The sequence below is a fragment of the Pyrus communis genome, chromosome 5 (genome assembly GCF_963583255.1).
Source record: "Pyrus communis chromosome 5, drPyrComm1.1, whole genome shotgun sequence".
Taxonomy (NCBI): Eukaryota; Viridiplantae; Streptophyta; class Magnoliopsida; order Rosales; family Rosaceae; genus Pyrus; species Pyrus communis.
This window is the reverse complement of record NC_084807.1, coordinates 19041555-19058096: the sequence shown is the minus strand read 5'-3', so window position 1 is coordinate 19058096 and position 16542 is coordinate 19041555. Positions and strand designations below refer to the sequence as shown.

The following is a 16542-nucleotide window of genomic DNA, read 5'->3' as shown; positions in this document are numbered from 1 at the left end:
GTTTGTAGTTGAACGTGTATACGTATGCATGCACGTGTGAGATTTATGTTTGTTTTGCCCTTGAAATGTTCTTTGACCACACATAGGGAAGGGAAGATGAGCCATGGAGGGAATCGTTATTAGTTGCTTAGTCATTATTTTTTAGGCTTTTTAGTCAAAATAGTTCTTGATATTTGTATAACACATCAGTTTAGTCTTTGAAATTTGAAATCAATAGAAGTGGTCCCTGAGATTGTCCATCATCAATCATTTTGGTCTTTTCGTGCAAAATTATATTAAAAGGATCAAAATGACAAATATGCCCTCAATTTAATAAACAATAAGTCAAAATTATTTGACAAAAATTAAAGGTATTTTGGTCATTCTATTTTTATTTAATGGAGATTTTCCAAGGAATGACTAAAATGATTAATGGTGGACAAACTCATGGACCAATTCTATTGATTTCAAATCTCATGGAGCAAAGTGAAGATTTATGCAAATCTCAGAGACTATTTTAGCTAAAAAGCCTTATTTATTTAATGTAATTTTGAAGGTTAACGAGAACCATTGCTTCCAAACCAACCACTAAATATTTACAAAATATTATTATATAGCAAATAATGACCACGGATGAGAATATTTTTTTTCATACATTAAGAAAAGCTCATGGTGGAGTAGGATCCAATTTATAGTCTATGCTCTACACTATTGTTTTATTATATAGCACCAAATGATTCTTATATTATGCTAATTATTAATTTCACTAATCTTTCATATAAGTATATTGTTTTTTCTCCCCATCTCTACTTATTTTTTTGAATGTGGTTAGGTAAAGCGACTCCAGCTATATTAGCAAGCATAAAAAACATAACTCTTAAAATTGAATGAAAGAAAAACCCATAATTTTTGGCATTCTTCTGTCGTTTTGGGATGCATTTGATCAACGTCAAATGTTTATTTCTTGGTTTTTAAGATATCATTAAAGTGGCAAATGAAAGTGATGCATCATGTATAGACTCATGTGTATGCATTTTTGGGTGGATAACAATTAGATGATATTGAGGAGAAATTTTTAGTGTGCTAGAAACATGATCCGGTACATCAAGTGTCATAATACAACTGGTTGATCAAGCCGTGTTTCCAACACACTGAAAAATCATTCGATAATGACAGGGTATATGTTTTAAGAAACCAACTTTAAATTAAGGCAACAGAAGAGGATTTGATTCTTGCTATGCATCTTCTCAAACATTAAGCAAGCTTTTTGACTCATAATCTTCATTCCTCGATCCCCACTAATCCAAAGAACAAAACAATTAGGGAAAAGTTTTGACACTTGAAGTAACAACTATTAATTAATTTTCTGATCCTAATTATTCCAGACTGGGAAACGCTATGGTTTACAATATTAATTTTCTGATCAATAATGATATTTAGGCTTAAAATAATAAAAATGACTCTTCCCACCTCTTAAGGGTTAAGATCTCCTCCATTACTAATAATTACTCCAATAAAAATAATATTTAAAGTTGAATTAACCCTAATCGAATAATATTATCCATCAGATCTGCAGATTCCATTTGGATTGGAGATTAGATCCCTCCAATTTGACAAACAAAATTAAAACATGGATGATCATTGGTGACTAAATGCTAAGAAAATGGCTTATTCTGTCGTCGTGATCTTTACCTAAGCATCTCCTTTGCTTTCATTTGACACAATTTTTTTGTATAAATAGTTGGTATCTTGCCAGAATCTTCTGAATTGTTTTCATTTCTTTGGGTTAAAATTAAATAATTAGTCTTTTCTTATAGGAGATCATGCTAAAGTTTAAGAACGGTTTTATCCAAGCATCTATTTTTATCTTTCATACATTTTTTTTTTTTTTAGTAAAAGATGATGTTTTGATAACACCACATCGATAATTGGCATGCTAAACTTGAGAGAGAGAGAGAGAGAGAGAGAGAGAGAGAGAGAGAGAGAGAGAGAGAGAGAGAGAGAGAGAGAGAGAGAGAGAGAGAGAGAGAGAGAGAGAGAGAGAGAGAGAGAGAGAGGCCTTAAAGTTAAGGGATGTGCCCTTGTTGCGAGACATATAATATTGAGAAGAAAGCATGATTGGTGGGACAATTGTTTTCGACTGCAAACCCCACATGGAGACCAATTCAGTTTGTGTTTCTTGGCTTGCCCTAAAGCCTAACACATTATTAAGGAGGTACTTTCACTCCAGAGGCATGGGTACCCTAGTCCTTTGCCCTTTTTTGTGCTTTGATGTAGGTGCACCCTAAATAAAATAATTGAGAATTGTTAACTAAATTAATCCGAGTGCCAAGATAAATTTTTAAAAAGAAGTGAGCATTTGAGGTTAGAATTCATGTGAAAACAATAACGAGTAACTAAATTACGGTGAGTTTAATTGTTTATGAATATGTCGGTGTAATGCTCTTTATGCAATGAATGAAAAATCTTACGTTCAAAAAAATTTAATGAAATCCCTTTATATAAGTTAATCACAAATAAATTATGTGCAGTGTTACGTATCATTGAAGATTATATTGATTTTTTTCGTTTTGAAAAAACGATATTATCAAGAGTGAGAGAATGAGCTAAGCCTCACAATATACTAACAATAATGTGGCTCAAATTCGTCTTTGGTAAGAATTGAATCTAAGCCTACTTATAAATAAAGAGAAATACCACTAGACCGCATTACTAAGTGATATATTGTTTCTTAGTTGTGAATCATCTTTCCTTAACAAACAGAGTAGGGTATAAATTGGGTTCAAAGATTGTTGCTTGTCTCATATTATTCTTTGTACCTTAAATTAATAGGGGTTTAATAAATAGCAATAAAACCTAGATTTACATATCTAAAAGAAACTTGCACTTTCAAAAGGATAATTATTTTTATGGGAACGACATATTTTCTATACAAAATGAAGAACATGATCCCTTATAGAAGGATACTTGCAAACAAAAATATGAAATTACAAATAATATCCTAGATGTAGCAAGAAACTGTAAGAGACCGAGGAGTTCATAGAAATCAATGCATCCAGGGTTATAAGATCATGTGAGAGATGAAAGTTCTTAAACCAATTGGGAGATATGAAAACGTCATACTTTTATCTAGACTCTGCAAAGAAGAATATCGTGACTCTAAAATACCATATGTTGATTAAAAAATCATTTAACAATAGATCCAACGAACTCAACAATTCACCTCTGATATTTTGGTGAACCATCATATTGACAACACAACCAAACTCACCTATAGAGAGACTATCAAACTCACATAAATACCAAACTTGCTTATCGCGAGACCAGACAACTCATAGTGAAATTCTTGAGTTATTATAAACATAAAACCTAAATAAAACAAGAAAACAAAAAATAACACATAGTTTATTACTTAACAAGATTCTCTCATTAACAGCTCGCAATTGAAGCTGATCGGAACATTATCGTCGCTTAAATTAGATCCAAACTTAATTCAACAATGCACTGATCGAGCCGATGAGTCCAACATGTTAGAAAAATGAGTAATGTGACTACCTATTTGTACTATCATTTGTTTCATCTCTTTAATAAAGGTAGGGCTCGCCAACGCATATTGGTTCCATATTTATTAGACAAATGATATAAATGATGATAAAAATAAATAATAAAAGTGACATTTTTATAGACGATTGGATAGAAACTACATAACCTTGATGGAGGTTCCCAACTCTCTCCAATCACACAACATTTTAAACACAAAAATATACCAGGGAGTTTGAGTGAGATTTTGGTCCATTATGGCCGTACAAATCATGTTTCACTTTTGACAAAGTTTGGAATTCTGGTAGCCGTTGGATTAAATTTCTTTAGTCAAAAATCTTTGAGATCCTTTGGACCTCGTATGCTTTCTCTGCCCTTTCGACCTAGTTATATGTACTTTTCGGTAAGCAAGCTCATTTCATTTCACCTTTACATAAGTAGAAGAAAAGGAGGTGAGCCCTTTGTGGAAATTGACAATAAAAAACATGCATGTGGGGCCTTCTTCCCTTGTTTTCTTGACTTTATTTAGGAAACCTAATATATTTGGAAATGAAATAGAGACTGAGAGCAGCTGCAAGAGCCTTGCACATTTTTAACCTCAAATTTAATGTACGTTGAAGTAAGAAATAGATGTCAATTTTCAAATATTGTTAAAGTTAAAGAAAGAGGGTTCGTTGAAAAGGACCTATCATTCTTCATTAAATATAATGAGTTATTCAAGCCAAGTCAAATTTAATTTTTGTTGCCCAAATTAAAAGAAGAAGATGAATTAGTCATGAAAAAAACTTATCTATTTCCATTGATTACAATGAGTTGTCTAAACTAATTCAATGTTGGACACCAAACGATGCATGTATGTATACATGTTATGCAATCAAGTTCGTCAAAATGTCTGAAGATATCCTAAGTTTGATTTGCTTACTCAACAATATATATAAAATAAAAATCATAAGATCTCCAACAAAATTAATTTAATAACTTCATCTATGATAAAGGTATGACCCATCAGTACAATTAAGTACTACCTTTATTAGAAACGTGATACTAGTCTGGTCTACTAAATATGTTCTCCCAAACATTTTCATATTAGTAATACTTCAATTTGTGAGATTGATGGACATGTTTGTGTTGTTTCCTAACACCTAATGTTTGGAGTCTAATGATTCTCTAACATAGTCTTAACTTGATATGCATTGTTGTGTTGATCTCCAATAGTTCAGTTTTGTTTTTGGTCTAATGATAATCTAACAATTTTGATTAAACAATAAATAGTAATTAGCTACTATCATCATATTTTGAGATTTTTTGATATATCTATCTTATGAGGTCCAATGTCTTGTTTCCACCATGCAACAAAAATGCCTTGGAACATCACACTCACTCAACATTTATCTTGAAAAACATTAAGAGTATAAGCCATCACACATAGATGGAAAAAGATTGGTCAAATTAGGTAAAGTCACCATTAAGGTAGATTACCCAAAAATTAAAATACTAAAAATTGAGTGGCTTCTTCTTATTGGTCATTTGATCAATTGGCCCTTGGACCATCAATTTAGTGAGTGATGATGGTAGGTTAACATGGTGGGGTCCTCCCATAGACATGAATATCATGATTTTATTTGGGTCCAAAGTTTGGATTGGAGAAGGCTTCTTGGTAAGAAACACCATACAATTATGTCAATCATACACTAATGAGAAATGTTAAAGAGATCATCTCAAAAGCAGAACTCTTCATAGATTTACTGTCACCTTATGTTTTTGGCACAGTGTTTAATAATGTTGGCACGATAATTAAGTTAAACTATGAGGTGACGGAAAATCTATAGAGAATCCCGCTTTAAAAGAGCCTCCTTAGCATTTCTCCTAACTAAGTAATCCTCAAAGAAAATAGAGAATAGAAGAAGAGAAAGAAAAAAATGATTTAGTGGATGTTAGGCAGGAAGCCCAGAATAATTCACAACATTGGCTGATTACTGATTTAATATTATGTACACTTTTTGTTAGACAATGCTTAGGGTTAGCATCATTTGTATTACTATTTAAATGGTTATTAGGATGTACTTAGTGCTTGTGTAGGAAAATCAATAGATGATTAAAATTTCTTCGACAAAACGATATTTTAATCTATTGTAAATTACAGAGGAACTTCGAGTTTACGGGAAAGCACTATGTTCTAGATAGATTAGATATTCAATACAAAAAGAGCGAAAATCTAAGTTCGAATCTCCTTTTTCCTTTTGAACAAGTTGAAAAAAGAAACGAAAAACAAATAACCAATTATCTATCGAGGTGACACCATTTTTGGGCCTGGTCCAATAAGATTATGAATTTGCTTTCTCAAGAGTCATGGGCCGAAAGTAAAAAGTACATATGTTTGAAATATTTCACATCTTCCTCCATTTATGTGTATTTTTCGCGATCTATAATGATCTCTTCATTTCAATTAGTAAAATTTGATATTCTGTTTGTTCATTGTAAAAATATTACATGCAATATTACAGGACTGGCACAAGAGAGATTGCAATATTATTAAATTGACACAAAAGAAATAACATTTGGAGTGTACTCGTGTCATAAAATCTTTTTCCTGATAACCAAGGATAGTTGGATTAAGGTTTTACAGTTTCCACATCTTACGCAGGCATGCCATATGCATGATGTCAGTGGAATCATATGTTTAATTAGAGTAGCAAACTTAACAAGGGTTTAGTGCTCAATTATAATTAAGTCAACCAACATCACCTGCAAACTTTGTAACAAGATTCCATCAGAACAAACATGTCGCACAATCTTTTGTGTGCTCTCGATATATTAATAAAAAGTATATTGCACAAGTGCTGCAAGAATGCATCCATTAAACCTTCCGTTTCTTCTTCTGACTTCGACACCGACAAACCCGAAAAAAGCTTCATCTTCTTCCTCCGACCTTAAAACTTCCGGTTTTCCCTCCCACTGCCTTAAAGGCTTTATAGGGGAAATGCTAAAACCTTAATTCACTTAACCAACAAGGGATTTGACAAACTGCAATAACGACGACGCAATAATTCCTCTCTTTTTCTTTTGGAAAAGACAATGGTGCAACAATATGCATACATACAACAGTAATATTCAATAAAAACAGATTTACATGACAACAATACAGATGTACCATAATTTAGACGAATGCATGCTGACACAGGACAGGATGCTGCGAAGACGCATTCATGATGACTTGACATAGGACTGCAACACTAAAATCCAGTTAACTACTGGGTGCTCGCTGTGTATGGTAGCCGACTCAGGACAAGTGTAACCAAAAATCCCACATCATTTCTGCAGAAAAATTTCAAATGCTGCAGAGATGAAGATGACAATCATCAAAACCTGTAGACTGCACGGCACTATAGGTTGCTCGTATATGCATGCTGACCAAGACTCGTTGAAACTTCAAATGAAAAGCCCGTACCTTCATTGCCATGTGAAAATCCTGCAAGTTTACACATGAAGATGAGATAATAAACAAAGAAAATACTTGAGATAGTAAACAAAGGTATCATTACCAAAAAGAAGTAGCAATTACAATAAAATTAATAGTCAAGGGTGCCTAATAACATTTTACCACTAGGAGAAAATGGAATTAAGGAAAACAAAAGGAAAATCTGCCATATACGTGTAAGATATGCATAAAGGGAATTGAGGAAATTCATACATGTGAGATAGTGCTAACACTCATCCATGGGTTGATATATAGTGCTAGCATGCCTAGATTGAGAAATAAAAACAAATACAGCCACAACTTAAACCAAGTAAGCTTTCACTGTAACTTGAAGAAACCCCTTGAATGTTGAACAAACAAGGCTTAAATATCAAACCGTAGAGACCCCTCTACTACAGAAAGAAAATCAAAACCATTCATCTTTTCCACAAACGCACAACCAAAACTGGCTAAGAGTCCCAAGGTCGTTGTTTTCCTCCTGCCACACCATGAGCAAACCAGTTTTTGGCAATATTCAAAACTCAAACCCGTCCCAGTTCAACCTAAGATTGTTTCTGCAAACACTAAAACCACTCACCAAATAAATTTACATACAAATCATCGTACATTTAAAGCCTATTGTTATCAGGTTGCAGCTAATACCCCAGATTCACCATTCAGTTTCAACAACAAATTTTTTTACACTTTTAATCAATAAATGTTCCAAAACAAGTAATACTTTTTTCTTACCATCCAACTTCTAATCTGTAGTTTACTAAGTGGTAGTATTTGCACCACTAATCAAATATTAAGCTACTCACAACAATTACCTAAAAAAGATGTATTTCTAGGCGGTTATCAGCATTCCAATAGACAATACATCTTTTTAGATACAAAAATCCTTATGAGTACATACCACTGAGACCGATCCATATATATTGTAAAAAACAACTTTGATTGCTTATCATCCAAGGGAAGAAGAGCATATAATGGCATAGCGAGGATATGATTAGATAATTTCTTATATAGCCCAATACATTTCAATCAAACTGCAAGTTACTCATTGCTGATGTTCAGTGCACTCAATCAGTTTCTAATTAGTGTAAGACAATGACTAAGAAATAACAAGGTAACAATCTTTCTGTATCAGAACATATCTCACAGCTACAACCCCCCATTGTGTATCACATGCTTAGTCACCAAACTATTGCTACAATATGAATATATCACAAACAATTCCAGACGTAATTAAAACATGCTTCATGAAGATCCATAAAAAATAATAGGAATGGTGCACAACTACAAAACAAGAAAATATTTTGTACACATACTCACTTAAGCAATCGGGCATTTATAAAATTCGCAGAGACGATGTAGTTCTGCCTGATTGGTTGGGTCAAGATACTGACTGAAGATTTGAGGGTATCTGCCTGGGGAAAGTGCAGCAAGCCTAGCCAATGAATTTACCAAAAATTCTTTCGGATCCCTGATATCTTTCAGTGGGTCGTCCTCTCTCTTCCCAGCATTGTGAAGACGAACAAAGGTGGCAGAGTAACCTGCATTTTCAGCAATATCAGGCATTTCTGGATCCTCTTCAACCCTGTCCTGTTCAGGGCGTGAAAGAAGGGTCATAATGCTGTCCAGCATCTTCCCCCAGTGCTCAACAGCTGCAGCATCCAGAAGGGCTGGAGATTCACATAGAAGTCTGGTTGATGCAACAGCAGTCAACTTAGTCTCAATGACTCCTGTAATTAGCTTAAGATTGGAAATCCAAAACTGCACCAAGATGACCTGAAATATGTTTCCCTGAACAGCATTCATTGTATCTGCAAGGTTTTGAGAGCCGTGTTTGACCAGAAAGAGTGACATAAAAATCAAGAGAGACTTGATAAACTTTCCTGTTTGCCTGGTTTGGAGCACCGTGAAAAGGGCACTCCAAATGCCACCAATATAAGGTGCAATTACATTATATTCAAGGCTCTCGATAATAGTATTTAGCACATAGAAACCCTGTTCATCTGTGCTACGAGTGGAGACGAGTTTATTAAATATCACAAGCACCTGCTGCAACCTCCCCCCTTGGTTGAGCTCATGGGGTGCCTTATGAAGGAATGCTTGAAGCAAACGCACAAGAGCTGGAACATTAGAAGCCTTTTTCCATAAATCAGGGGACAAAAGTATCTCAAAAATATGCATGTAAGACGGTGAAATAGGTGGGTTATTCAGCTCAACTAGTTGAGCGAGCAACTGAAATGCATAAGGAAAGAACTCGGTCACATCTTCGACCAATATCTTCTGGAGACTGGGAAATAGGCTTGTCTCAAAAAGTGATATTAGAGAGGCATTCTTCCCACATGCACGCTTCACAAGAACAGCCACTGACTCGAAAAGATAGTGGTTAAATACTGGATTCTTGGGGTTTTCACAAGCTTTGTTGAGTATTAATGTTAACCCTTTAATGCAAGGATCAGCAATCTCATGTGATACGTCTGCAACTCCTAGAACTCGCATAATACACTTCATTACATATTGGTTTTCCTCAGATTCTGGAACCTTCAAGGCCTCAAAGAGGTTGTTCATCAGTTGTGGCAGAACAGGAGATATATCTGCTGAAGTATATATCGCTCTTCCACCCTCGTCCTTCACCATCAAAAGTTTCTCAATACAACTTGCAGCATAAGAGTGAACAACATTTGACTCTGCACGAAGGAACCGAATCAAATCCGGAAAAAATTGCAATGCCATAGGCTTTGGTATATGATTCCTGAACATAGTGAAAAATTTTAGTGCACCGGCCTTGAGCATTGGAAACCCATTGACATCCTGACTCTGCAATTCTGGAACAATTACCTTCCCAAAGAAGTTCTGAACGTCAACAAGATCAGTTGTAACAGAAGTACCACCAGCCTTCTTAATAGCAAGTGATACGACCAAGTATATAGCACAGTCCTTATCCTTCCAATTCGCAACTGGGTTTGTAGCAAAAGAGCTTAGCAAATTCTGTATCTGTAGAGAAACCAAATTAGTAACCTGTTGTTTATAATTGCTAGCAATCCCTTTAAGAAGCTCACACGCAATCCTCCTCCTAGTATCAAGATCACTACCTTCCATATCCCTCCTGATGAACTCAATATAGTTCATGTCAAATAGTTCTTCATCCTCCTCCCTTAATCTCACATTAGGGATCACAATGCCCTGACAAATCTGTGGTATCACACCCTCTGCAGAAAAAAGATTATGATGCACACTTGTGCTAACTGTTGTCAAGAACTTAATAGCTGTAACAGCTAACTGATCACGGCTCGACACCTGAGACACATTGCCCAATAAATGCCACACAGCAAGCGCAAAATCATTCAAGTACGTATGAAACTCTTCCTCATTCTTTTCCATATAAAGGTTAATATTCTCACAAACAGCCGCACGCAACGCATCAACCAGTGCAAGACCATCAGCGCTGCTCTCCAGTACTGGATAACTAGTGGTTAAATACTTTTTCATCTCAGTCATCCACTCATTCATATGGTCCTCAAAAAACTCAGGCAACTCTTGAAAATTCAATGAGTAGAAAATCCTACAGCACAATCTCTGTGACTCAAAGAGCGGCTTAAGCACAGCAGGCCCACCGGAATTAGCAGCAGACTCTATCAAATTCGAGGTTTTTATGAAAATTTCCAAAAGTGGTGCGGCGAAATTGTCCAAACAGTATTTCAAATCAAGCAAAAGATCATTGGTCTTGTACTGATAACGAAATTTCTTAAAAATGGAGTTGGCAGTGCCGAGAATACCGTTAATGGAGGCGTAGTCTCCAGCGAGTGAAGCCGTCCGGAGGCTGGAGATAAGCTCGGGAAGCAAAGCGGGCCACAGCTTAGGGAAATCGTGCTTGCCAATGAGAACTAGGGCTTCGCTGAGCTGCCCCTGAATTTTGGGGGTCGCAGAGAGCATGAGGGAGACGATGAGTCCCTTGATCTGCTCCTTCTCAGCGTCGGGGATGGGGGTCTCGTCGGAAGAAGAGTTAGGAGCCCATCGCGCCTTGAGGTGGTTTTTGAAGTTGACGGAAGCAGCCTGCCGGATTTGGTCATCGACGGTGGGCTCGGCAACGAGGCGGAGGACGGCAAGGCCGTAATTGGGGTGGAGGGATGCCTCGGAGAGTGAAGCCTCGGCGCGGCGGCGAGGTTCGGGGGACGGAGAGAGAGTGTGGAGAAAGCACTGAGAGAGGTGCTGTAGGGTTTCGGGGTTCCACTCCATTGATGGGCGATGAAGCTCTCGCGGTCTTCAGGGTTTTGCGGGGGAAAAAGGGGGACTAGGGTTTATGCGATGTGTGGAGATTTTGAAAGCGAGCGGAAGGTGTTTGTGAAATAACTGAGAGAGAGAGAGAGAGAGAGAGAGAGAGAGAGAGAGGAGAGGGAAAATCGAAGAGTTTGGGGGATTTTAATTTGGGGATTTTGTTTTCCAATTTATTTGGGAATTTTTGGTCCGTAGAAGCAAGCACTGCCGATTATTCCCCCTTCAAACGGCCTCGTTTGGTAGCCCTTGCAATTGGATTGAATTGCCCTTGCCATTGGGTTGAATTCCCCCCAATCCAAAAAAAGTTGCTCCAGGCGATTGGGTCTAGGGCTGCCCCTGCGGTAACTGCTTGGGCTTGAGCTCTTCCACTACAGAAACTGCCGACCCACGTGCACCCCAAAAGCCCTAAGAAGCCCTCCACTTTCTCTTTTCTCTTTGGACCTGTCATTTGGTATGGATTGTTAAAAAAAAAAAAAAAAAAAAAAAAGGCGCTAAAAGAGCCTCCTTCAACGTGCAACTAGCATTTGCCTACATAATTTGTGTGTATGAACATATTTTTTTTGGAAAATGAGAAGAAGAGAGAGGGAGAGTGGGAGGTTTTTATTATTTTTATTATTTTAAATATTAGAGATATTTTAACATCACTTGTAGGTGAGGCTTCAATAAAAAACAGTAAAATTTGGACCTGTGAAATTACATTATTGCCCATCATTTTTTTTTTGTGTGATAGAAGACTAAGTTGTCTTTTCACCCTCTTTTGGTTGACAAAGAGGGTTTCATTAATTAATAGAGATGCAATGCTAAACGGTTTGGATTGCTTTCACGACCTTTAGGGGCTGTTTGGTTTCCTATTTGAAAATTTTTATAGTTTCTCAAAACATTTCTTGAAAGCAATTTTCTTTAAGATTCAAAAACTTGATTGGTTTGCGATTTAAAATTTTTAAATCTTACGACTTAAACTAGACAAAAAGATCTAAAAAGAGAGGATCGCACGAGAGGGAGAAAGATGAGAGAGTACGAAAGAAAGTAAGAGATGATTGAAGGAAAGAGAAAGAATGGAGAAGATCTGTAATACCCTGAAAATTTAAAATATATGAATATGTGGAGAAAATCGAAAATAGATCGATTTATGATTATGAAAATTTAATCGAGAAATTTAAAATTTTTGTTACTAGAAATTATTATAGTTTACATCGTAAAATTTGTCGATAAGTGAAAAAGACAAAAATGACCCCATTGTATTAAATGAGATTCTTCATGGACATATTTGATTCCTTCATGATTTTTCAGATTTCTTTACATATTTGGGTAGTACTCGTTGATACGAATGTGTGGGTGCAAACAAAGTGTAATTTGGAGTTATAATGAATAAATTAGAGACGTTTTAGTGTTAAAAAAAAAAAAAAAAAAAAAAAAAAAAAAGAAGAAGAAGAAGAAGAAGAAGCTGCCAGATGGCAGCATGAGAGAGGGAAAAAGAGAGAGTTACAGGAGAGAAAAGGATGGGGGATGGCCAATCAGGAGAAGAGGGAAAGGAGGGGAAATGATGGAGAAGAGGAATAGGGAACCAGATTTCCTTTTGACCCCCCGACTCGACCTGACCGTATCTCCCTTATCTGACTTCCGTTTGGGGTGACTTGGTGTCCATGGAAAGATCTTGGCGAGCCCAACGTCCCTGTGGTGTTAGATTTCTAAATTTCTAACCCAATTTTACAAATCAAAGCCACAAAGTTCCAGTTTGTCCAGCTGGTTTCACCCTTTTCTGATGATTCCGACAACGATTACCATTGATCCCCACCACCAATAGACTCCCCTCAATCCCAGGTGAAAGGCCCAAGAATTGGTTGTAGCGTCGGAGTTCGTTTTGGGCCTTTGGCATTGAATCAAGAACATCCATTTCTAGGGTTTCCGATGGTGCGAGACCAATTTCAGGTGCTTCCCGGCCGAATTGAACTTCAGCGCAGGTATGAAAGTTGTTTCCCTTATTGAGATATAAATCTTTGTAAAATTTGGTAATTTTTAGAGTTAGTTCGAAAAACTGGATTTCCGGCAGGTCGAGGCGATTTCCAACGTCTTCTCGGCCGAATTGGACTTTGGCCCAGGTATGAAACATGTTCCTCTTGTTGTGTTCTACAAGTTTGTAAAATTTGGTAATTTTTGGAGTTCATCGGAAAATTGGGTTTCTGTTCTCTGGAAACCGCCACCTGCAGCGGCACGTGGCCAGTGGGCCGATGCTGCCTTTTTAATGCAGATTTCGATATTCTAAATTCATTTTTGGGTATCCATTTGATGTGTTTCAATTGCTAAATATGGTATTTAATATTTCCTCCACTTGAATATTTTAGGAAATGGATTAAAATGAAAGGTGAACTACGGATGGCTTGATCCTTATTGAGGGTACGTAGGCAGTCTAACGAGAAGTTAGATGCAACCATAAAATAACTGAGATTAATCTTTTATTGAAAATTTGTCTAAGAAAAGGAATTGGGTGATTAATTTAAAAATAAATCTTAAGGTTTAATTTCTTTGGGCATACCATAGTAATTATCTTTTGAATTAAGAAATTGGGTCGTTACAGGATTGGACGAGATAGAGAGGAAGAGGAGTCAGAGAAAGAACCAAGAGAATGAAGAAAGCCGATTGGAGGAGAGCCGAAAATGGTAAAGAAAAAAAAGATGAAAGAAAAAGAAGAAAAGAGAGAGATATAGATTTGGAGTGAGAGGGGAGGAGGGAGAGAAAAGAAATGAGTGAATTTAAGTTTAAAAACTCTAAAAACTCAAATTTTAAGTTTTTAGAGAATAAACTATATTTTTGAGTTGGTTTTGAGATCAGTTTTTGAAAATAGTTCTACCAAACAAGTTTTTAAGGCCTAAAAGTTGAAAATTATTTTTGAGTTTAAAAAGTTGGATTCAAGTAGAGTACTAAACAGGCCCTTAGATTTTCAACAGGTCCTTTTATTTAGACCGTTGCATTTCTAACTTTAAAAATAATTGAAAATTATAAATTGTTGTCATCCGTTATAATTTGTTGCACAATCTAGGATTAATTTGAAGGTAAAAAAATTCAAAAAACTTTTAAAAATTAAACACACTTAACAAACTTACAAATATAGATTTTTATTTTCAAAGAACAAACTTACTAAGTACACACTTACAAAGCATAAAGCATAAAAAAAAAATATTAGTTAATAGTAATCGCCTTTGCCCTTCCTCGTTCTAAACGGGTGGACTTGCACAAAGACAATTATTGTTTAGAGTGAATAATAAGAACACTTTTATTACGCTTGCACTCTAATTGTTAGTGCCCTCCACCAATTGGTGGAGATACTCTTAATATCATAATTTTTTTTCTTCAAAAGGAGGATATGTATTGAAAAGTGTAAAGATTGACTGAAATATTTGTCCTACTATATACGATTTTGTGATGATCATATTTGGACAATTTAACATTTATGGTTTTTTAATCACTTAGTAATATAGTTTAGTGATATTTTTCTTTATTTATAAGCGAGAGATCTTAGATTTAATTTTCGTCAAAAACAAATTTATATCCAATTATTATGGCTAGTCAATGATACAAGGCCGGTCCTAGCTCAAGGCAAATAGGGTGCATCCCAGAGCCTAAAGGCTCGTGGAACACCAAATTTTGTTTTATAAGAAAAAAAAAATAGGGTTAATCTTAGTTTACTACCCTAAAGTTTCATGGTTTTCAACATTTGGTACATGAAGTTTTTTTCATCCCAGAGTCATACCTCAAGTTTTAATTTTAGGACAGTCTCTGACATCTGTTAAGCTTGCTGTTAAGTTAGCCGTTAATTGGTGACGTGGTGCCTACGTGGACAATAACTTTGTGCCACATGTCATTAAGGGCCCATGTGGAAAATTAAAAAAATATCAAAAAATTAAACAAATTAAAAAAAAAAAAAAAGAAAAAAGAACAGATGTAGCCATTTCTGAGGCTGAAGGTAATGTCCTCCTCTCCTCCCGTTTGCATTTCCCTCCGCTCGCACACACGCTGTAATAAAACCCAATTCTGGACTTCCTTCTAAACCCGCTCGCAACTTGTGTCTCATCCTTCTTTCCATCAAGACCTGCGCACTGGTGTAGGAATTGCCATGTTTGCCAAAAAGTTCGTTGGTACCACTTGTCTCACCCCCTCCGACGCCCAGAACTTCTGCTCCATACAACTTCAACGTCCTCGCCGACTCTGTCGACTTCGATTCGCTTGAGAGGTCTCTGATTTGTTGGCCCGGTTTTTGGCGTAGGCTTCGCCAGGGTTCTAATCGATGCCTTTTCGAGATAAGAGTGAGAGAATGAGGGAAAGAAAGATATGGATGAGTTCGTCGGAATTAGATGGGGTTATGGGTTGTTGCTCTCGCCACCGACAATGGGGTTATGAGGATTATGGAGGGTTAGGTAAGGTCATGGGCTAATAGGGAGGGTTTGGCCCGTTTGGGTGGCCAACACTCTTTTTTTTAATTTTTTAATTTTTAATTTTTCACGTGGACCCTTAATGACACGTGGCACACAGTCATTGTCCACGTGGGCACCACGTCACAATTTAACAGCTGACTTAACAATAAGCTTAATGGATGCATGAGACTGTCCCAAAATTAAGACTTAAGGTATGACTCTGGGATGAAAAAAAATTCATATACCAAATGTTGAAAACCACGAAACTTTAGAGTAGTAAATTGAGATTAACCCAAAAAAATAATATTGAAAACATAGTAGTTTTCCAAGGCAAGTGAAAAAGCTCATCAATATTGTAACAGAAAAGCTCATTAACATTGCAATGGGAAGAAGTTACTGAGAGAACAGCAACAACGGAATGAATCGAAGAAAATGTCAATTTCTAATATGTTTTTCCTTGATTCCTATTGCTTTAAAGAAATAAGAGAGAATTAGAGATTCAATTATAATGTTTTTTGCAGGTTCTTTGCAATTGGGAATTAGGGTTTTGGAAGATTCAAGTAGAAGAATATTTCAACATCTAGGTTTTATTGTTCTTTGGTTATAAGCACATGCAAATTCGGTTATTTCTTTGTTGTTGGATTCACACTCTTCAGCAATGTATTGGTTTTTTTTGTTCAAAAAATTATAGCGGTTCCTAGCTCACGCTGAAGAATGATGAAGGAAAACAAAGAGAAGCGTTATTAGAAGTAGTGCTTGGGGAAAACTGACCAGGGAAGAAAGTGCTCTTGTGAAGACTTTCATTAATGTTACACTAAAAAGGAAAGTCGTAGATGCGCTACGGAAAAGAGAGAGGAAGACTAAGCCAAA

The 16542-nt window shown here is 36.2% G+C and overlaps 1 protein-coding gene across 2 annotated transcripts; it reads right to left on the bottom strand.

Annotated features, from left to right (window-relative positions):
• Window positions 1-6112: 6112 nt before the first annotated feature.
• LOC137734064 (exportin-2-like) lies at window positions 6113-11385 on the bottom strand. 2 transcript variants are annotated; one of them, XM_068473325.1, is made up of 2 exons: window positions 8308-11385; window positions 6113-6988 (listed from the first exon to the last, which is right to left on the bottom strand). In XM_068473325.1, exon 1 carries the CDS (start codon window positions 11222-11224, stop codon window positions 8312-8314), a length of 2913 nt encoding a protein of 970 aa, XP_068329426.1. In that variant the 5' UTR covers window positions 11225-11385; the 3' UTR covers window positions 6113-6988; window positions 8308-8311. The 2 variants fall into 2 exon arrangements, with proteins under 2 accessions (XP_068329426.1, XP_068329425.1); XM_068473324.1 differs by having other exon boundaries at window positions 8312-11385.
• Between the last annotated feature and the right edge of the window lie 5157 nt (window positions 11386-16542).

Excerpts from the sequence above, each read along its gene's own strand:
- LOC137734064 (XM_068473325.1), bottom strand. The coding sequence starts at position 11,224 with ATGGAGTGGAACCCCGAAACCCTACAGCACCTCTCTCAGTGCTTTCTC.